This window comes from Apiospora kogelbergensis (assembly GCF_038363985.1).
Source record: "Apiospora kogelbergensis strain CBS 113332 chromosome Unknown utg000002l_segment0_segment0, whole genome shotgun sequence".
NCBI classification, from domain to species: domain Eukaryota; kingdom Fungi; phylum Ascomycota; class Sordariomycetes; order Amphisphaeriales; family Apiosporaceae; genus Apiospora; species Apiospora kogelbergensis.
Window position 1 is genome coordinate 3600600 of NW_027117419.1, and position 19502 is coordinate 3620101.

Sequence of the window (19502 nt, forward strand, 5' to 3'; positions counted from 1 at the left end):
CGCCGGCACGTAGAGGGGGCACGGTGACTCCTCCCCTGACCTGACCCCGGTCCTTACTCGCTGCTTGTATAGTTGTAGGTATGAAGGTAGCAATGGAAATAAGTCGGGGATTTTTGGCCACCATAGTAATGTTGATAAGTGGTGGGATCCCCTCGGACTATGCTGTTAAACGCGAAGAGTATATCATTGTCTTTGAAGTGGCGTTCGTAGTGCAACCCATGTGCACGCCGAGTCTATTCGTCTATATCATGTCTATCATGTCTACTTTGCATGAAAAGTGAATGTTTTCCCAATGTGCCCCCAAACCTATCGCATGTCACGTTGAAAGAATCGTCATTTGTGGTTACCTTAGTCGCGACCCGTGGCGGCCTCCCGGACCGTCTGCTTGCCCTCCACAACGCTCTGGACAATCTTGTGGATATCCGAGAAGCTGTGGAAGACGGTGAAAGGCACCTTCTCTCGCTCGCAGTAAATGACCAGGTCTGTTTGGGGGAGGAAAACAAGTTAGCAAGCAGGTTTTGTGCAAGGCGGCATATTTCATTTTCATAAAGACCCGATAAAGGGCCGATGAAAGGATGACTTACCCCGGCCGGCCCTAGCGAACAGCAAATCCGTCTCCTTGGCGGCCGAAAGATCCGACACACCGTCGCCGGCGTAGAACATGACGGGGCGCTCCTTGAGCGCGGCGTAGGGGCGGATCTCGAGGCTCTTGTCGTGGCCGTGCTCGCTCTCGTCGTGGTAGGTGATGGTCCAGCCGCCCTCCTCGTTGATGTCGGTGTGGCCGGGGCTGGGGATCACGTCGTTGCTGACGATCTGCATGTGCTTGACGGCGTCCTCGCCGACCAGGTGGGCCAGCAGGGTGCGGATGACGGGCTGCATGCCGCCCGACAGCACGACGACGGGGACGTTGTTGGCGCGGCACCAGTCGAAGAACTCCTTGAAGGCCGGATCCAGCTTGATGTTGGCGGCCAGGATGCGCAGGCACTCGTCGAAGGGCGTGTTGACGCTGTCCAGCATCTCCTTGAACGAGTCGGCAAAGGTGCGCTTGCCGTCGAGCACGTCGTCCATGCCCTTGCGGCGCAGGGCGGTCCCGAAGCCCAGGTTGTCTACCATGTAGTCATTGCTGTCCTGCAGCGTGATGGTGCCATCGAAATCGGTGAAGAAGATGGCCTTGGGGTTTGTCGCCAGGGCAGGCAGGTTGGACTGTGTGGTTGAACCCATTGTTGCTGAGGTCTATATGCGATGCGAGGAAGATGGCCAGACAAACAAACAAACCCAGTCTTTGGACAAACTATTATAGCTGTGAAGAAAGAAAGACTCTGTTGAATGACGTCACTCTGAACGATTGCAATATAGCTCAGGTCGAGTCGGTGAGACGAGGGATGTCAGGGGGTGACTTGGATGGCGATAAGGGAAGAAGAAGAAGTGAAAGAAATCGAGACAGAGAGAGAGGGAGGGAGAGGGAGAAGGAAAGAGAATGGGTATGTATGTATGTATGTATGTATGAGCCTCGGAAGGACCGATCGCGACTCAGAGCAAGCGCTCTGGCGCTCTTTCCTCCAAGCCAGTGCTTAATTACCAGGGACCAACCACCAACCACCAACCCGTTCAAGTTGCCATCAAGAAAAAGGCGTTCCAGCCTGCAGCTACCCCTCCACCCCTCCACCCCTCCATCCCTCCATCCCTCCATTTTGCGATGCAGCCATCACCGCCATCGTCGGGCCCAGCAGGGCAGGCGGTGTAGACTCGGATGACGGACCAGACCACCGCTGGACGTCAGGCCTCGGACCTGGGGTTTTTTACAGTTGCAGCTGCGGGAGGGCCATCACCACTACTAATATCGTGCCAGCAGCAGCATCACAGAAATCCCTTTGGTGTCTTGGTCCAATCAAGAACCTAGGAGGGATTGAGACACGGCACCAGCTACTCCCATTGGAATATGCCGCCTTCTCGGGTATGGCGACCCATACTCGGGATGAGCACACGGCTGCTGTACGAGCAATCGCCAACCATAACCGCCGTGTCCCCCTCGAGGAGGCTCAAGCTCGTCCTCGACGACTATAGCTTCAATCCCCAGTGCAAGACCCAACTACGCTGGTCTTCGTCCAATCCCAAGCCTCCTCACGACCCTAGTCGAGCAGCACCCGACTTTTCACATCTCGACCCCAGCAATGTGACCCCTCCGCCTGCGCCGCGAACCTCATCGTCAACATCATCGTCGTCGTCGTCTTCCACTCCTTCCTCGGAATCGTCTTCGAATCCTTCCAAATCCGCCGCCAATGCCGACTTTATCTCCAAAGATGGCAAGTCTCCTTCGGAAAAGGCCGCTTCGGCCACCACCTCGAGCACCATCACGACCGACCCAGCTCTGCCCTCGCAGTCCACGACGACCTCCCCTCTCGCCAACAAGTTCGCCACCTTCATGGACCGCTTCCAATCCTCTCTGTTCAAGGCCTCGCAGCGCGTCAACGTCCTGACTGGGTATACTGGTATCGAGACGCTGAAATCGCGCATCGCCGACCTCGAAGAGTCGCTGGCCGCGGCCCAGGAGCACCTGCACGAGGCCCGCAACACGTACAAGTCGCGCGTGTCCGAGCGTTCGGCGACGCAGCGCGAGGTGACGACCCTACTCGCGCGGCAAAAGACCTGGACCCCCGCCGACTTTGAGCGTTTCACCAGCCTCTACCGCTCCGACTACGAGCTCGAGACGGGCGTGGCCGACAGCGCCCGCGAGCTCGAGGAGGCCGAGCGCGAGACGGAGCGCCTCAACCGCGACCTCAGCTCGGGAATTCTGGCCCGCTACCACGAGGAGCAGATCTGGTCCGACAAGATCCGCCGCATGTCCACCTGGGGCACTTGGGGGCCTCATGGGCGTCAACGTCCTGCTCTTCCTCGTCTTCCAGTTCGGCGCCGAGCCCTGGCGTCGCGCCCGCCTCGTCCGGGGCTTCGAGCAGAAGGTCCGCGAGGCCCTCGAGGAAGAGCGCATTGCTCGCGACTTCGAGAAGGAAGAGGACCGACAGCAGCAGCCTGTGGCGTTTGCACCGATGACGGCGTTTGAAGAGCCTGCTGCTCACGCTACTACTGTTCCGGCGACAACGGCAGAGGTGGGCACCAGCACTGATCCCGATGTCATGGTGGAAGGAGTACCCGTCGAAATCGATTCTACGCATCCTACCACGCCGATGGCGTCCTGGCGCGAAACGATAATGACACCGTCCTCTTGGAAAGACGCTGCTCGTGATCTGGTGAGCGATCGCAAGGTTGCCATACGTATGCGGGATGTATCATTAGTAGCATTAGAAGGCGTCGCGGCTGGTGCCGCCGTTGCGGGTACCATCGCCGTTTTCTTCGTGAGGAGAACGTGAACCCAAGAGAAGGCCCCCTTATGCGAGACGAGAGAGCTATCTCCTCTCTTCGTTGTCTTTGTACAGAGAACAACATGTATATATAATATTTGAAGAGAATAACACTGTAAAACTTTGGAATGTAAATAAACAACGGTAATCCTGGACCCGGCATAGACATGTTTACCAGGACAAGACACCCCGCAAGAGCATAAGTCAGAAAGAAACGGATTTCTATCAAACAAGAGGTTGCATTGGCAATCATAATCCATTAGACATAGGCCGCAATTCTGCTCTCTATCTGGGAACGCTGGAGATGGTGGTCATGGGGCCTGGTTGAGAATGCAGGGGCAGCTGCATCACATCTTTTCCCAGAAAAAGCGTTTCCAGTCCAGATCGCCACCCCTTTTCTCCTTACCCCGTCCTGTGGGTAGATATATGTCAGACCTCTACGTTCCCCATCCTCATAAAAATGGTATAATGGCGCCTTCGCATCCATACGACTACTCTCTAGACTGCTGCTACCTTTTATAATCTCGCTTCCGACTCTTCCAAAGGGTCTTCCTTCGGCACATTCTCCTCGCTTTCCCCCCACCCGGTCGTACTAACTCAAAACAACTGGCGCTTTTTATAAAGCATGCTAGAAGAGCGAATGACAAAAATATGATCAGGTCCAGGGATTGCTCAACACCTTCCGGCATCCCAGCTGCTGGCAGCGGTACGAAGAGAATCAGGCAGCGATCAAGAACTGGACTTTGCCCGCCATAGATCGACGAAATCCGAGGCTGTGGTCGGTCAAGTTAGGAGTCAGACAACATCTGCGACGTGCTGCCTCAAGGCTTGATGGTGGGTATCAAGGACCACCGGCCGCTTAATCAAAATCGGACGTGTAAGAGAAGCCACGGAACTCCTCCTGCATAGCTTGTGAAAGCACTATGAGAATGGTCAGTGTCTGCGTAGCAAACCAGAGGTGGCATCGAGAGGGGGCGCAACTTACCTGACTGCACAGGAGTGAGCACTGGCGTAACACTAGTAAACTCAGAGTCGAAGTTGCTGGTATCCGTGGCGTTCTTAATTTGCGGCATAAACGGTGGTGTCTCTCGCTTGTGGTAGATATCATCCCAGTTGATGTTGCGGAAGAATGGCTGGTTCATGATCTCCTGGGCATCTGTGGGCCCGCTGCCGAGACGCTGATCCGGCTCCCTTGTGAGGAGCTTTTGCAAAATCGACACAGAGTCTCGCGGCATATGAATAGGATACAGCGGCTCATCTGCCAAGATAGCATCATAAATCTCGTCCTCGTCCTCACCGCGGAACGGAGACTGCTGCAGAAGCATTTGATAGATCAAGACTCCGAATGCCCACCAGTCAACAGCACGTCCATACTTCTTATCTAATAGAATCTGTAGAGAACGTTAGTACCGCGACAGCCACAATAGTTTCCCTAGCAAAAACTTACCTCTGGTGCCATAAACTCGGGGGTACCACAGAAGGTGCTAGTGGTTGAACCGTACCACATGTCTTCCTTGCATAGACCGTAATCAGCAATCTTGATGTGGCCGTCCAGCGTCAACAGGATGTTGTCAAGTTTGAGATCACGGTAAATGACGCCGTTCTCATGGAAGTACTTCAGGGCCAAACAGACCTCGGCGGCGTAAAATTGCGCACGCTTTGGCCCGAATTTTCCGCGCTGGATGTGCAACATCAGATCGCCACCACTGATGTACTCCATGACGAAGTAGACGCGGGTTTCTGTCTGGAAGCAGGCATGAAGGTTCGTCAGGAAAGGATGTCGCTCGCGGTTGGCAACCAAGAAAACTCTCTTCTCTGAACGTATGCTTTCCACTTCGTCGTTTTCAATGATGAATTCCTTCTTGAGGACCTTGATGGCAAACAGGCGCCTGGACTTCTTTGTCTCTGCCAACATGACCTTTCCGAAGTTGCCCTTTCCAAGGACAGCTAAGAAGTTGAAATGATCCAATCCGATCCGTTGGCCAGTTCCCGGGTCTGTTGCTAGAGGCAGCGGCTTCTTAGACGAACCAGGTGCACCAGAGCTGGACACAGGGGAAGCCACGGGCTCAATTGCAGATGGCTTCGGGATGACGGGGGAGTTTTGTTGATACATAGGCTGCTGCGGCTGTTGTGGGGGCAGTTGCTGCTGGACAGGACGAGTTTGCTGCGGTTGTTGCATTTGTGGCTGGCTGGAATAATTATCAACATTGGCATATGCCTGCGGGTTGTACTTGGGCTGCTGAGGAACACCATATCCTTGACCTTGCGCATACGGATCCTCATAGGGATCCACGGGACCACCGCTGCTGTATGTCCCGGTCCGGCCAGCGGATGAGTCTGAGTACTGTGAAGCAGAGGTTCGCGTGCCTTGTGAAGCCATCGTACCGCTCATAGCGGCCGAGGCGGCAGCTGCGGCAGCCAGAGATCCGCTCGTCGAAGTGCGCTCTGGCTGGTAGGGTCTTTGTGGGGACGTTTGGCCGCCATACATAGCCTTGGCTGCGTTGGTTGCGTCCTGCGAAGCCTGCGAAGCAATACTTGGCTGGTAGGAGGGAGCTCCGAATGGAGAGGTTGGGCCTTCACTCGACGGGCTCATCTTCCCCTGTCGTAAAGTTTTCTCGCTCAACGATCCCACCTTCGACTGCCGCTGTTTTTGAGTTCGAATACCTTCGAGGATTTGATTGGCCACAGCCATACTCATACCACAGAAGTCGGGTACCAAATGGACGCATGCAGCGTGGGCTGTGGAATTACACTCTGCACAGGGGTTAGCATCTGCAAAAGGCCAAGACAGCCCGGTTTTTTCTTACCTGAACACTTTCGACAATTCTTCTTGCCAAACGGAAGCATATAACCACAGTGACAGCACCAGTTGGCAGTGACGTTGGAGAAGGCCGTGAACCTGTGAGGAATACGATGGTTGATTTTCTCTTCATCCGGATCCGTTTCGGCGTTAGACTTGCTAATGCACTTTGTGACGACGCTGGCGTAGCATTTGGTATGACAGGTGTACTTGCAGTCCTCGCATTGCATACCAGCGGAATATTTGAGGAATTCGCCGCATAGCGCGCATCGCATGATGTTGTAAAATTGGTGCTGGACAAATTTGTGGCCGTACATTTCATGGATCTCTTCCTTTCTCTGGCGAACAGCTCCTTTACGGCCAAGACCCAGGTCTACGGGCCTCCGGTCTTTGTTCATCTTGGTGAAATTGAGCTGGAGGTGAATCCCACCAGAGGGTTCCAGGGCAAACCAGGCATCGATTGGCTGGTTGGCAGTCTGCGGAGCGGCTTGGGGGCCAAATGATTGTTGTGCTGGCGGACTCTGGAAGCCAGGAGATCCAGGGGGTGGACTGAATTGGGGCTGCTGAGGGTTCATCGGGAATTGGGCAGGTGGTGCACCCGAGCCGATCTGGTTCGCAGAAACCCATCCTGAGTTATTAACCTCGGCCTCGATTCGTTTGCGGCGCATCTCCTCAATGATGTCGGAAATCCGCACCCATAACATGCCAATGGGGAGGGCATGTTCGCCGGGTTTGTCGTAGACAGTGAGTTCTATCTCATTGGCTTCCCTCACTTCAATGTTGTGATATTCGCCTTCCCATCTATCATTGCGTGCAACCTTGGTACGTGCGACGATGTTGTCTTCAACCTTGACGGCGACAAATGTCTCGGGACCACGAGAGAACCGCGCGGTACTGGCATGGTCTACGTCTCTGACTTGGATAACTCGGAATGATAGTTGACCAGTAAGAGGCTTCCGTAAGTTAGGCATATTGATGCTATCATCTAGACGAGTGTTAGTCAATATACGCCGCACCAATCAAGGGGGAGGCATACCGTCGGGAGAATCACCAGATTCCATATCGTCAATGTGAAGCTCCTCGTATCTCTTGAGCGATTGCTTTAACAGCTGGATCTTCTGTTTACTCTCGACGCGCTTGGCAGCGGCATCTGCCTTGCTCTTTCTATCGCCATCCATTCCATATAACTGCACCATTTTCTCGATTCCTTTGAGGTACTGCTCTTCAACGTTTAATTTGAACTGAATCTGACTGAGCATGAGCTGGATGCGCGGGCCTAGGTACGGGGTGTCGTGCTTGATGAGATCGAGCTTCGTGAAGTTGGGTCGAGATTTAGGCATGCCAGAGCTAGGTCCTGGAGGCGCAAAAGGATGCCGGGGAGGCATCATGTCGCCGTGCCCACCGATTTGGCTGTACTGAGTCGAGCCATACGATGCACGATCGCCAGTTTGTCCCATGTAACCACCACTGGCATCCTTGGGCGGCGGCGTGGGCGGCCCTTCATTGTCGTTCAGTAGATCCGAGCCGCTCTTTGGTCGTAGCGAACCGACTGCTGTCGATCCGGAGCTGAGGCTCATATCATCTACACCTTGCCCCAAGCGTTTCACTTGCAGGTCTCGCAACTTGTCCTCGAAGAAGGCAATGTTTCTTCGTGCATCTCGTATCTGGCTGTTGATACGGGATCGGACATCTTCGTTGCCCGTCTGCGAAAGCATCGAGTTAGCGGCATTGAGCAACGCTTTCTCGCGCTCGATCTTCTTGAAGATCTGGGACATCTGTTCTTCTTCGTTCATGCTGGCGGCGGGTTGCGCGTCGTCACGCGCGGGGCCAGGCTTTGTGGGACTGCGCGATGTTTGTTGGTTGAGCAGAGGCGAGGGAGGCTCTAGAGAGGATGGCTGCCGTACGGACCGGCTACCTGTATCGATATTGCAATCAAAAGATCATCAAGATCAAGCGACCAAAAGATTGGCAGACTAATGGGTTGCAAAAAGTGGAAGTCTTCAGTTTCCGAGAAGGAGGACCTTGACCTTACGGGCCGTAACGTTAGTGGGGGGAAGACAAAGCAGTTTAGTGGCTGCGGTCGCAATAAGGTGTAGAGAAACAAATAGAAATGCAATCCCCCCAAAGGCGGCTGGGCTACATTAGCCCCCCAAGAGAAAAGGCCGGGATTGTTGGGCCGGGGTTCGAGGAGGAGTGGTGCGATGATGGGCGCCGTATCAGAGAGCGTAGAGGGTGTGCAGAGATGGGTGGTGGTGTGCGTGAGTGAATGTATGTGTGCACAGGCAGGTGGTGTGTACAGTAGGAGGATGCGATGCCGATGACGAGATATGGCGGGGTTTTCTGTGTTGTGGGTGCCCGGATTGGGATGGCCAGGAGGGATGGGGTGAGCAAGTCTGCTGCGAGATATGCCCAAAGCGAGAGGGAGGGGGAATAGACAGTAGGTAGGGGCGTAGGGGGAGCAAATAGGCCAGCATAAAGAAAAGAGACACGAGCAGGAAGTACGTACTAGTCAGTGAATGTGCTCGGCAGCAAGGATCGAGCGGTGCTGCCTGTGGTGGCAGCTTGGAATTCCCTGATCGAACTCAAAGCTCGTGTCTTGCCATGTGCCGACGGCCTTTGCAATCGAATTGTAGGAATCCGGTAGGCAGGCGATGCTGTTGGTCGCAGACGCGGGGGCGCCGGCTGTGTTGTCGTGAGCGTTTCTTGTCATAAAGTAAGCAAGCCGACCCAGCCCGGACGGATGTAATTTTAAAGATGCAAGTAGACAAAGAAACACAACTGACCGACTGTAAGAGGAGGGGATCGAAACTTCTTGACCCTACTTTACGTGCTACCTACTAAGTAACCAAGCCAACCTTGCGAACCAACCGACGGCTGCCTTTAGCAGACCTCACTCAGATTGGGAACAAATTCGCATTGGAGCGTGAGATTCCAAAAGGGAACTCGGCAACGAAAGCCCCTCCTAGGTGGGTTCGGTTGTAGGTAGAGCTCTTGTCTTGTCCCGGGGCACGGGGAGGCCTGTACCTCTTTTTGTTGACGGTAGAGGGGCTTGCTGTAGATGTGATATGAGGAGGGAGAGAAGAAACGAGGGTACACTTGGGAGAAAAGAAAAGACTCCCGGGTTGCTTGATATAACCAACGAATTCCACCGACACGTTCCCTTCTGTATGTGAGTAGTTTCAAGAATTGAGATGATGAGATGGTGTCTCCAGCCCGACTGCATTGATCATGCCCAATCTCAATAACGACCCTGATCAACAAATCGCAACATATCATTGCTTAGCGAAAGCTGACGAAAGTGCTGCCTCATGCTGAAATAATGTGACTTGCCCAACAAGGTTTGTTTCTGGCTATCTGGATGAATGTATAAATATGACCTACTGCTACGCAGCAACTACCAAGTCCTATCTATCTTCAAGATGACCTAGGCCTTCTCTGCATCACTTGTACTACAATGTAGGACTTTTGAGTCACGCCAGGGGGTGACCTATTTCCTCCGTGCATACCCAGCACTAAGGCTTCAACGTCCTTGACGTCCGCACCATCCATGCTGCGTTTCAAACCCATATCCATGTCACAAAGGAGGAGGAGGAGCTTTGGCCAGGGAAACCAGCCGTCTCGTAGCTTGCGAGTTTGTGTTGATTCAGGACGCATTTTGACAGACCTGGTGCCAAACGCCTATTTACGTCAGGAATAGCATCGGGAATATTGTTGGTTATACCGCGGTGGACATCAACAACTTCCAATTGCTGAGTCTCAAAAATCCAAAACACGACTAACCCATGATCACATTTTTATTGGAGCTCGTAAGTATCGGCAAGCATCAACGAATCAGCTGGTCCATACTGCTCATATTCTCAGCATGCGAATTCATTGCCAGAAACGTTGTAGGCTAGTAATATTAATGCATGGGTGTGTTTAATGCTAAGATCTCACCTTTTCCATGAAGCGAACCATTGTCGCCGAACAATCGTATAAGCCCACGTACAGCGAGTGAGTCCTTTCCCTGGATACCGTATACATTTAGTCTAAAGCTGCTATCATCAAACCAAATCAAACCAGACCAGTCCACAATCACCATGGCAGCAACAGCATCAGACCTGAAGGCCCTCCTCACCCCGGAGATCCTCCGCCTGGCGGTAGCCCGAAAGCTACCCTGGGACAAGCAGGCTGCAATCGACTTCCGCGAAGCGCTCGACTGGACCTTCTTCGGCGGCGCCCTCCGCGACACACCGCACCACCTCATCACGGCTGACGAAGAAGCCCTCCTGCACCAAAAGACGCTCTCGGCCCTAAAAGTTCTAGCGTCCAAAGGAGATCCCTCAAAGATCAACGTGCCGGATCTTCTCGAGGCCCTCCTGCCGCGTCCAGAGGACCCATCTTTCCCAGAGCAGGCCCTCGGCCTCCAGCTGGTCCTGGACCAGGCGCCGCGAGAGCTCCTGAACGGACCCCTGGACGACCGCTGGGTCTACGGCTACTTCGGTGAACTGGCGGCCACGCTGGCTCAGCACCTCCGAGCCCTCCCCGCGGAGCAGTCGCCGCACGCATGGGCGCGCTGGAAGGACGGCGTTTCGCTCGACTACTTCGTGTGGGTGCGGATGTTTTTCACAGCCCCCATCGTACACCATGAATCCCTGGCGCATGAGGCCGTGGCCATGACGGAGGAGTTGCGCTCACTCGTGGAAAACGAGCGCGGCGCCCGTGATGCGTATCGGGATCTGCCTGACGAGGAACGGTGGGATCTGTACGGGTTCCCACGCATGCTGAAGGCGCGTCAGGGGCCGCCGAAAGGGGAGGACGGCAAGAGCAGCGTGACCAAGGGTTGCTTCTGGATTTGTGCCTTGCTCGATGTGCATTATCCCATATTGGAGAAGTATGGACGTTATCCCTATCGGAACAGTGTGCTAGGGCGAGTATCGACGCCGGATGAGGAAGCATGGCTGAAGAAGGCGATGATTTTCAAGCCACTGGCGCCCGATGTGGTGAAGCGTATCAAAGATGATACCAAAGCTGGGTTGTGGTCGCCCATAGGGACAGACCCGTACATTAGTTAGAAAAACACCTACACTGTAGTCGAGAGACATAGATTCAAGGTGCACAGAGTCAAGGGATGAACCAAGTGTAGAGGACTTGATCTCATATATACATGGTGGCAGCTTCCAAACATGATCACAACCAACGCAGATGAATGAATATACATGGCAGCAGGGGCAGACACATTCATTGCCGAGGCTGGGCTGTGAACTAAGACCAAGCCATTACTTTTGACCACCCGAGGTAGTCGAGTACTTCTTCATACACTCGTTAAACTATTATATGGAACGATTCCATCGCCTTAACTGAAGGCAGCCCACGCGAAGTCATCATCTCAACTAGTCTCCTGTATAGTTGCAGGCAGGGACAAGACAAAGTCATCAGGGACTGCGCCAGCCAGCATTTCAAGCCGGTTCTTCCTCAATCCAACATATACGCCCTTGGAATCTGCGCGATTGTTCAGATACGCCTGAACATCTTCCACCTCCCCTTTTGTTAGAGCTGCGTCGAACTTATTCTGATCAAGAATAGCCATCAGTCGCGAGGTTTCGTAGAATCTGCCTCTGATCGCCGTTTCGTCCTTGATTACGTTCTGAAGAACAGGTACCCATTGGAAGTGAGTACCAGCTGCTGCTCTGACCGAGTCACGGAAAGCCTTTTCCTTGATCATTGCGAGAGGTATTTGAGTCTGCGGCACGACTGCTTGCTGGCGGGAAATCTCCTCAAGGCGGTAAACATCACCGTTGAAGAAAAGACCGTCGGTCTCACCACTCTTGGCGACATATATCTCTTTGAGAACCATCAGGATAGGCATGTTCTTGGGCCATGCCGGATTTATCTCTTGCGGTTTGAGTCGAATTCGGACGGCCTCACCAACATTGATTCTTTCTGCGCCAAGGAAGATGCCTTGAACGACTAGTTTACCGCCGCTGGCCCTGGAGTCCGATATAACATTGAACAATGAATACGAGTGGTCAATCTCGATCAAGACTTTCTTGGATCCTTCCACTCCAACGAGCTCCTGTCTGGAGGGGTTGTCTCCGGCATATCTAGCAACGAGTTGGTCCCACGATGCGTTCCGTACCCACGAGTTTTGTAATTCAGGGAGATTGACAGCAGGGACGCTGAAAGCAAGGAAGGGCCGCATCTCGCTCTCGGATCTCAGGTGGGTTTCCAGCCGCAGGAGTGAATGTGCTAGCTGTTTTATCATATACCGCAATCTTCCGTCTTGGGTCTCTGGTGGAAGCTTCTCCAGTACTATACCTAAACGCCAGGTAGGGTTTGTTAAGAACCATACGGCTTCGCCCTCCCGAAACACGGCTTTATCATCTGATTGAGGAGTAGCCATCGTTTGGGTGCTAACAAGGGCGGGGGGTTTGTGAATGGGCAGGGGGATCAGCGGCCACCGGCCCAGGGATGATATTGGGCTGAGCAGGTGCAACCACATTCGTTGGTTGCTGAACTTGCTTAACAGCTGGGGCAGTCTTCGAGACCGCAGATGACGCAGAGGCGGTTCTACTCATAGGCGTCGCTGAGGGTGCTGTAGCCCCTGTAGATATGGACGATGCCTTAGGAGCCGCTGCAGATGAGGAAACTGATGGTGCAGCAGGAACAGGGGCGGGCTGCGGCCACCACGACGGTTTTGCTTGTTCAGGATTGCAGAGTTGACAAGAGCAGAGGCTTTTATCCTTGCTACCGCCCACGATCCAAATAAGATCTGATCAGGTTAGAAAAAGGCAGTTCCACGACTCACATGACCCTTCTGCTGGTGTGGGAACATGAGGGGGTTGAGAGGGAGAAGATATGAGCAGCACAGGCCTGATACTTACGTGGGAAAAAGTCGTTAGGCGAGCGAAAAGCCTTAGGTTTGTTCCCATGAGGGTAGCCGTATAGATAATAATCTAGGCGATTTTGCGCTATACAGACAGAGTGGTCAGTGGTAGGCGCTGGAAAGTGATCAGGCAAGCATACCTGTCTTATACCGTATGTGGTAGTGGTCCGGCAGTCTGTCGAGGAAATAGGTTCGATCTGCGGTGGCTAGTCAATATACGATTCAGCATCTACTCCGCAATTCAATGCATACCTTGGTGTTCAGGACCGGGCAGAAACTGATCTCGTAGCAGGGTCCCAAGCCTGAACAGCCAGGCGACGTAGCGTTTATCATCTTCCGCAAGCTTCTGGTGGCCTGAGTTGAAGTCACCATCTGCCCACGCCTTGCCGTCGCTGCTGCCTGCAGCGAGGGTAAAAGGGTAAGCCTCGATAGTGCCAGTTCCCGCAGCCATGGCGTTGTTGATAGCAATGGTGATGAGGATAGTTGAAGGTTGCAGTAGCGAACACGGAAATGCACTAGAAGAGTAGGCGTCGTCCAATGGCACGCTGCGCTCGGGCCAGAACGCCAATTTTCCTTAAAGGCCGCCTGGCTGGGCAAAGCTGGGGTACCTGCAGGCTTCAGCACCACTGAAAGAAGTAACAGTCTGACGCTGGATGTCTACGTTTTGTATAGGGATCTTCTAAGAGGCACGGGAGTAGGTGGTTTACAGGAGGGTGGGCAGCTTGCACAAAGCCACCATGCGACTCCGAGAGGCAACGCATGTCATCGATGTGCTGCCGCCCTCCCTCCATCTCCATCCTCGCTCCATGGCTGAAGCTACATCTGCAACGGAAGAGTCTCTTAAGCGACAATAAAGCGAGCGCGAGAACATCCTCACGTCGCAACATTGGCTTACATTATCGTAGTGGGTGAGAGGCCACTTATGCACCTACTCACCTACTAACGGACTTAAGCGGCAACAAGACGTGCCACCGGCCATGTCGGCCGGCAGTGACTACGGCCCCTGCATGAGGTCAACTTGTCGCATGATCTACGCTGATCCGGTTAGGATAATATAACATTCTATTAGACGTTGACCCAAGTGGCACTTGAGATGAATCAGCGCCCCAGCTATAGCTTCACTTTTCTGGGCTTCTCGTTCAGAATTCATGCAGGATCTCGGCGATTGCGCATCCTATCACCGCTCCGCGGCCATCATTCGGAACTCGCCCACGTAGGCTGTATCGGTGCTTCACAATGTGATATCGGGCGAGCTTTGTCAGGACTGGGCGACGAATAATGCAGGATGCGGCCTTAAAGGAATTAAGCTACTGGAGAACGCCATGTCGATGACCACTTCCCTATAAAAGACAGCCGATTGCTGCTCAAGTTGGGTTATGAAACTGAATCACACATAAATACATATACATTGAGCAATATATCAAAGGCAGTTCATTCGACTCAACTATTGACCATATCAAATCGCCATGGCCACCACATTTGGAGCTGCTACAGATGGCATCACAGTGGTCCGCCACTTTGCTGATCAAGTCAAGGGAAGAATCTGTAAGCTTCCTTAGTCGTGCCCGGTCAACGAAATTCTCTACTGATAGATCTCGGCAGTCCTCTTGACCGGTCCAAGCAAAGGTGGCATCGGTTCTGAGACGGTCATCAGCCTCGCCCACGAATCACCGGCCATGATTATACTCATCGGGCGGTCCCTGGCCAAAGTTCAAGATGCCATCGACAAGATCAAAGAGATTGACCGGGACATCAAAGTGAAGTGGATCGAGACCGATCTGAGCTCTCTGAAGAGTGTGAGGAAGGCGGCTGAGACCATCCTCGGCGACGACGAGATCCCTCGGATCGATGTCGTTATCAACAACGCCGGTGTCATGGCTTGCCCATACGAGCTGACCGAGGACGGCATCGAGCTCCAGCTTGCCGCAAGCCTGACTGGCCACTTTGTGTTGACCAACACGATCATTCCCAAGGTTCTAGCAGCCGGCGCGGGGGCTCGTATCGTGTTCGTAAGCAGCTCGGCGCACAAATACCGCCCCTTCAACCTCGAGGACCCCAACTTTGCGGTGGAGGGCACCTACACCGAGTACGATGGCTACGCCTCGGCCAAGTCGGCCGAGATGCTATACGGATTCGCGCTAAACCGGCGCCTGGCGCTGCGTGGCATCCGCATCTACTCCCCTGCACCCGGGAGGCATCATGACAAACCTACAGAAGCACGCCAAGGCCAATGGCGAGGCGCACATGTTGGAGACATTTGACAAGATCAGCCGCGTCATCCACGGTATGACCATTGCAGAATACCTGCAGAAGAACCCTTTCAAAACACTGCAGCAGGGCTGTTCGACCACGCTCGTTGCGGCGCTGGACCCCGACTTGGTAAATCGCGAGGGGTACTACCTGATAGACTGCATCTTGACGACGGACCCAGCCACGGTTAAGCCATGGGCCACTGATGCCGACCTTGCGGAGAAGTGCTGGAAGAAGGCGGAGGAGTTGGTTGGCGAGACGTTTGAATTTTGACTTGATTGATAGTGATGAGACATGGCAGATAGGCATTCGAAAACAATTCCCCTCATCCTGAGACACACATGTAGAAACCAGAAGTCGATTGTTGGCGATGTGTTAGCGTTACTCTCAGGGGGCCAGTCCTAATGATTTAGTTTGGGTAGCGCTTCTTAGGTAAGGCCAATAAGGGTATTCCCCCACTACGGATTTGCGCAACGTAACTGGGGTCCGGGATCTTGGATCTCTCCTTTCTCAAGAATCCCGTTCCCCAACCTTTTGAAAGCTTGTACATCATCCCGGCTCGGCAACACCAGTCATTCTCCGAGTAAAGGGAGCCAGAAACGGCCAGGGACTGCAGCAACGATGCTCTCTTTCATATTAGTCCAGAACCGACAGTAAGCGACGAGGCTTTGCCGATTGCTCATTCGCTTCGGCGCAACAGCTAACAAGAGTTGCGAGCGCAGAGGCAAGACGCGCCTAGCGAAATGGTACTCCCCGTACAGCGACGACGAGAAAGTCAAGCTTAAAGGCGAAGTGCGTATCTACCAACCATCGCCTCTCTATCCATCGTCGCCCGTCACGGCAATCACTAACACAAGACCCAACCTCGAACAGGTCCACCGCCTAGTCGCCCCGCGCGACCAAAAGTACCAAAGCAACTTCGTAGAGTTCCGGAACCACAAGATCGTCTACCGCCGGTACGCTGGCCTGTTCTTCTGCGCCTGCGTCGACACCAACGACAACGAACTAGCCTACCTCGAGGCCATCCACTTCTTCGTCGAGGTCCTCGATGCCTTCTTCGGCAATGTCTGCGAGCTCGACTTGGTCTTCAACTTCTACAAGGTCTACGCCATCCTCGACGAGGTCTTCCTCGCCGGCGAGATTGAAGAGACGAGCAAGCAGGTCGTGCTTACGCGCCTTGAACACCTGGACAAACTAGAATGAGGACGATGGGACGAAAAAGAAAACGTAAAAGTCCGGGGGGCACACACAAATGGCGGCGCAGCCTGGCCGTGTTGTAGCCCTTGAGGATGTAATGATCTCCCACCGGTCTGGCTCATTATGCAAAATGGTTGTATAAGGGGGTGAAACTCATTGGCATGGCGTTTGGCGTTACTGGTATCAAAGAGGCGCTCTATCTGGGAGTATGGAGACACAACTCACCAAACTTCCAACGGCTCTCCTGAATGCCGTGGTATGTTCTATTGCCCTCAATGGGATTTAACACGTGGAAACACGACACTTCCTGCTTGAGTATGCCGGAGAATATGCTTGAAATGCGTATTTTCTCTCAGTCCTCAGTTGTGGCATCATTGTTCTCATACCAAGGGGGTGTATGCCATTACTATAGCTATACCCTCTGTCCTTAGAATCCGCCTACTTGACTGTTATTGATGCAAGATTCTGACCCTTAGGGAAGGTACAGAGTGTCTGTCAAACGGCCTGCTAGACGCTTTTCCATCATGCTGCAAATGGACTGTTATAGCATAAATTGGGATGTTGAGGACTATGCCACCTAAGTTGCAACAGCGAGAAATTCACTTGAATACACCCTAAGAAGGCATACGAATTAGTACCACCACAGGTAAATGCCTTTCCAGGCATGTGTTATAATTACCAGACAGGTAGAACCATATGTTTTACATGAATGCATCGGTACATAAATAGCAACAAATAACATTGAGAAGCAATTCTGCCTTCTTCTGCAATGCATGCAGGGTACCCTAGATACAGTAATAAAACCGCAACTGTCTCAGTATTACCTCCAAGAAAATTAACCATTTTTATTGAGGGAATAACAGAGAAGTTGTATAATATACGGTCACGTAATGTCCCGTTGATATCTGGAGGGAGGTGGGAGCTAACAGGTTGATAGCCGCGAAGCGGTGAAGTATTGCTAGCAGGGAAATGATATCGATCCCCATTTGCTGCTGTGCAATACCAAGATTACATACAACAAGCTCTCATGCGAGTTTCGCACTTCCACTCAACAGTTCCACATACCCCCTACTGGGCCTCAAGCACTACTATGATTCGAGAGTATGCGAAAGAACATACTCATGTTCTCAAACCTCTACTAGCATAGGTTCTCCTACGTCGACTGATTGGTGTCAGTATTTATAGAAAAAAACGCAGGAGAAAGTTAATGAGTTGACTACCCTTGGTTTTTTTTAACCCATGCCATCCAAGCAGCCCATCATCTCAGTCGCTGTCACTCTCCTCGGATGGGCATGCACGATAGGAGCCGTCGACCCGGGGAACAGGTTGATGACCGCTTCGCTATAGGGAGGGCTCGTGAGGAGTCGGCATTGGTTACCATCTTGATCAACAGTCAAAGTTGAATCGAGAGATCCGATTGCGTCAACAACCTCATCCAACATGTCGTCAATCTCCGACTTACAGACCGCCTCAGTATTGTCTTCTTTCACCATCTGTGCGCCCAGAGTATGGAGAAAGTCGTATGCTTCAGTAGCAGCTGGCCTGTTGGGGACTTGGTCGAAACTGGGCGTGACAGGACCAACCATAGGCACGTCTCCCCGGGACAAGGAATTTGACATGTTGCTAGAGTATGTGTCATCCACCCCGAAAGACATTGCCTGGGTATTTTGAATGAAAAGGTCCTCGTCATCATAGGAGAGTCTACCCTCTGTATCCTCAGGGGACCTTGACCGATAATCATAATGATTGTTCTTGTTAGGTGGATAGTTATCTGTGACCCTGGTGCTGTTCTTCCTAGACTTTGTTTTGCTTCCCTTCTTCTTGCTTCTCTTGGTCTTTTTTACCGGGAGTGGTTCGCGGGAAGGTGACGGTCGCGTAAGAGGCACTGGAGTGGTGGATCTACCTCTGACACAATGCAGTGATGAAATGTCACTCAGAGGTGACACTGATCTCTCTCTATAGCGGGGGCGGTAGCTATCTGCGATCTCGTCACGAGCTCGAGAAGAGCCTCGCGGGCGGTAATTATCGGAATGCTGGCGAATTGGTAAGCTGGGCCACATCGGTGATCGTTCTCTTCGGTCATTTCGATTTCCGAATTGCCTAGCCAAGGGTTTGGTAGCATGCTCCTTTCTTTTGGTGTTAAGTGACCACTTTTTGTTATTATTAGGGCAGAGTGTTCCAAGATGAACTCCCACCTTGCCGCAAAAGTCGCATCGATAGTCAGGGGCAGGTGGTGTATCATAACTGGGGTCCAGATTGGTCGGGCAGTCCTGAACAATATGGCCTTATCAATGGTCAGTAGAGACATCTGGCTAATATCTATGGGGGGCCAACCTGATTTATGACATCGTTTGCACACATAAGTATGCTCCTTCGATTGTGGCTTCCACTTCGCACCTGATCCGGATCTTACCGGACTGTGAGATGGGCTTGCCCGTCTGTTGTTCACGACCGGCATGTCATTGGCACCAGTCCTCTTCCTCTTGTAGCCACGAACCCTTCTCCAGTTTCCGGGACTGGGTGACCGAGATGCCCCCAAAGTCGGCTTGGAGTGGCTATTAGTACCGATTAGGCGCGATTGGAGACTGTCGATATGGCTGTCGAGTTGAGGTACTCCATTGTCATTAAGGATTCGACATATTTCGTCCTCGGCCATCAAGTACCTGCGTCGGCTTGAGGGATCTTCTTGGTCGGCCGTATTCTGCCAACCCTTAAAGGAAGAATGGATGATGTCGTCTTCAATCCCGCGATTTCTGAGACTCTGAATCCAGGTATATATCAGAGAGTCCTCTCGCTCAAAGATGTCCTTCACAACTTGTTGGTGGAGCCATTCAAGATACTTGTCAAGTACTTGCTGTCCGTGGCCATTGAGCCGGATGTGAGCATCAATTTTGCCTTCAAGTTGGGCAAGGGAAGTCTGATCAATGCTCATAGAAGCGAGCGCCTCGGAACTTTGGCCTGGATCCATGGTTCTGTAAACCGACGCCGTCGATCAAAGAAGAGTCGAGGTTCAGGGGTGGGAGGCTGCCCTGCA

At 52.9% G+C, this 19502-nt stretch overlaps 10 protein-coding genes across 10 annotated transcripts; 5 read left to right on the forward strand and 5 right to left on the reverse strand.

The window, feature by feature from the left end:
- Nucleotides 1–348: 348 nt before the first annotated feature.
- On the reverse strand, nucleotides 349–1221 carry PG998_004086 (2-3-diketo-5-methylthio-1-phosphopentane phosphatase; the record flags this gene model as incomplete). The annotated part of the gene is made up of 2 exons (XM_066870904.1): nucleotides 349–482; nucleotides 585–1221. 2 exons carry the CDS (start codon nucleotides 1219–1221, stop codon nucleotides 349–351), a joined length of 771 nt encoding a protein of 256 aa, XP_066734654.1.
- A 718-nt stretch (nucleotides 1222–1939) lies between these two features.
- Nucleotides 1940–3365, forward strand: PG998_004087 (uncharacterized protein; the record flags this gene model as incomplete). Its single annotated transcript, XM_066870905.1, has 2 exons — nucleotides 1940–2902; nucleotides 2955–3365. The coding sequence occupies 2 exons, from the start codon at nucleotides 1940–1942 to the stop codon at nucleotides 3363–3365; spliced, it is 1374 nt and encodes a 457-aa protein (XP_066734655.1).
- Nucleotides 3366–4215: 850 nt separating this feature from the next.
- Nucleotides 4216–7949, reverse strand: PG998_004088 (protein kinase C; the record flags this gene model as incomplete). Its single annotated transcript, XM_066870906.1, has 4 exons — nucleotides 4216–4277; nucleotides 5394–6110; nucleotides 6164–7141; nucleotides 7193–7949. The coding sequence occupies 4 exons, from the start codon at nucleotides 7947–7949 to the stop codon at nucleotides 4216–4218; spliced, it is 2514 nt and encodes an 837-aa protein (XP_066734656.1).
- Nucleotides 7950–9050: 1101 nt separating this feature from the next.
- On the reverse strand, nucleotides 9051–9810 carry PG998_004089 (uncharacterized protein; the record flags this gene model as incomplete). Its single annotated transcript, XM_066870907.1, has 2 exons — nucleotides 9051–9319; nucleotides 9663–9810. 2 exons carry the CDS (start codon nucleotides 9808–9810, stop codon nucleotides 9051–9053), a joined length of 417 nt encoding a protein of 138 aa, XP_066734657.1.
- Nucleotides 9811–10235: 425 nt separating this feature from the next.
- Nucleotides 10236–11210, forward strand: PG998_004090 (uncharacterized protein; the record flags this gene model as incomplete). The annotated part of the gene is made up of 1 exon (XM_066870908.1): nucleotides 10236–11210. One exon carries the CDS (start codon nucleotides 10236–10238, stop codon nucleotides 11208–11210), a length of 975 nt encoding a protein of 324 aa, XP_066734658.1.
- Nucleotides 11211–11524: 314 nt separating this feature from the next.
- Nucleotides 11525–13535, reverse strand: PG998_004091 (uncharacterized protein; the record flags this gene model as incomplete). Its single annotated transcript, XM_066870909.1, has 5 exons — nucleotides 11525–12647; nucleotides 12694–12907; nucleotides 13020–13106; nucleotides 13162–13218; nucleotides 13274–13535. Coding segments are annotated over 5 exons (1743 nt in total), but the record flags the coding sequence as incomplete, so codon positions are not given.
- A 952-nt stretch (nucleotides 13536–14487) lies between these two features.
- PG998_004092 (NAD(P)-binding protein) lies at nucleotides 14488–15282 on the forward strand (the record flags this gene model as incomplete). Its single annotated transcript, XM_066870910.1, has 2 exons — nucleotides 14488–14566; nucleotides 14624–15282. The coding sequence occupies 2 exons, from the start codon at nucleotides 14488–14490 to the stop codon at nucleotides 15280–15282; spliced, it is 738 nt and encodes a 245-aa protein (XP_066734660.1).
- Nucleotides 15283–15307: 25 nt separating this feature from the next.
- On the forward strand, nucleotides 15308–15544 carry PG998_004093 (retinol dehydrogenase 13; the record flags this gene model as incomplete). The annotated part of the gene is made up of 1 exon (XM_066870911.1): nucleotides 15308–15544. One exon carries the CDS (start codon nucleotides 15308–15310, stop codon nucleotides 15542–15544), a length of 237 nt encoding a protein of 78 aa, XP_066734661.1.
- Nucleotides 15545–15892: 348 nt separating this feature from the next.
- PG998_004094 (adaptor protein complex AP-2 small subunit) lies at nucleotides 15893–16474 on the forward strand (the record flags this gene model as incomplete). The annotated part of the gene is made up of 3 exons (XM_066870912.1): nucleotides 15893–15924; nucleotides 15994–16063; nucleotides 16145–16474. 3 exons carry the CDS (start codon nucleotides 15893–15895, stop codon nucleotides 16472–16474), a joined length of 432 nt encoding a protein of 143 aa, XP_066734662.1.
- Nucleotides 16475–17700: 1226 nt separating this feature from the next.
- PG998_004095 (uncharacterized protein) lies at nucleotides 17701–19436 on the reverse strand (the record flags this gene model as incomplete). The annotated part of the gene is made up of 2 exons (XM_066870913.1): nucleotides 17701–18738; nucleotides 18882–19436. The coding sequence occupies 2 exons, from the start codon at nucleotides 19434–19436 to the stop codon at nucleotides 17701–17703; spliced, it is 1593 nt and encodes a 530-aa protein (XP_066734663.1).
- Between the last annotated feature and the right edge of the window lie 66 nt (nucleotides 19437–19502).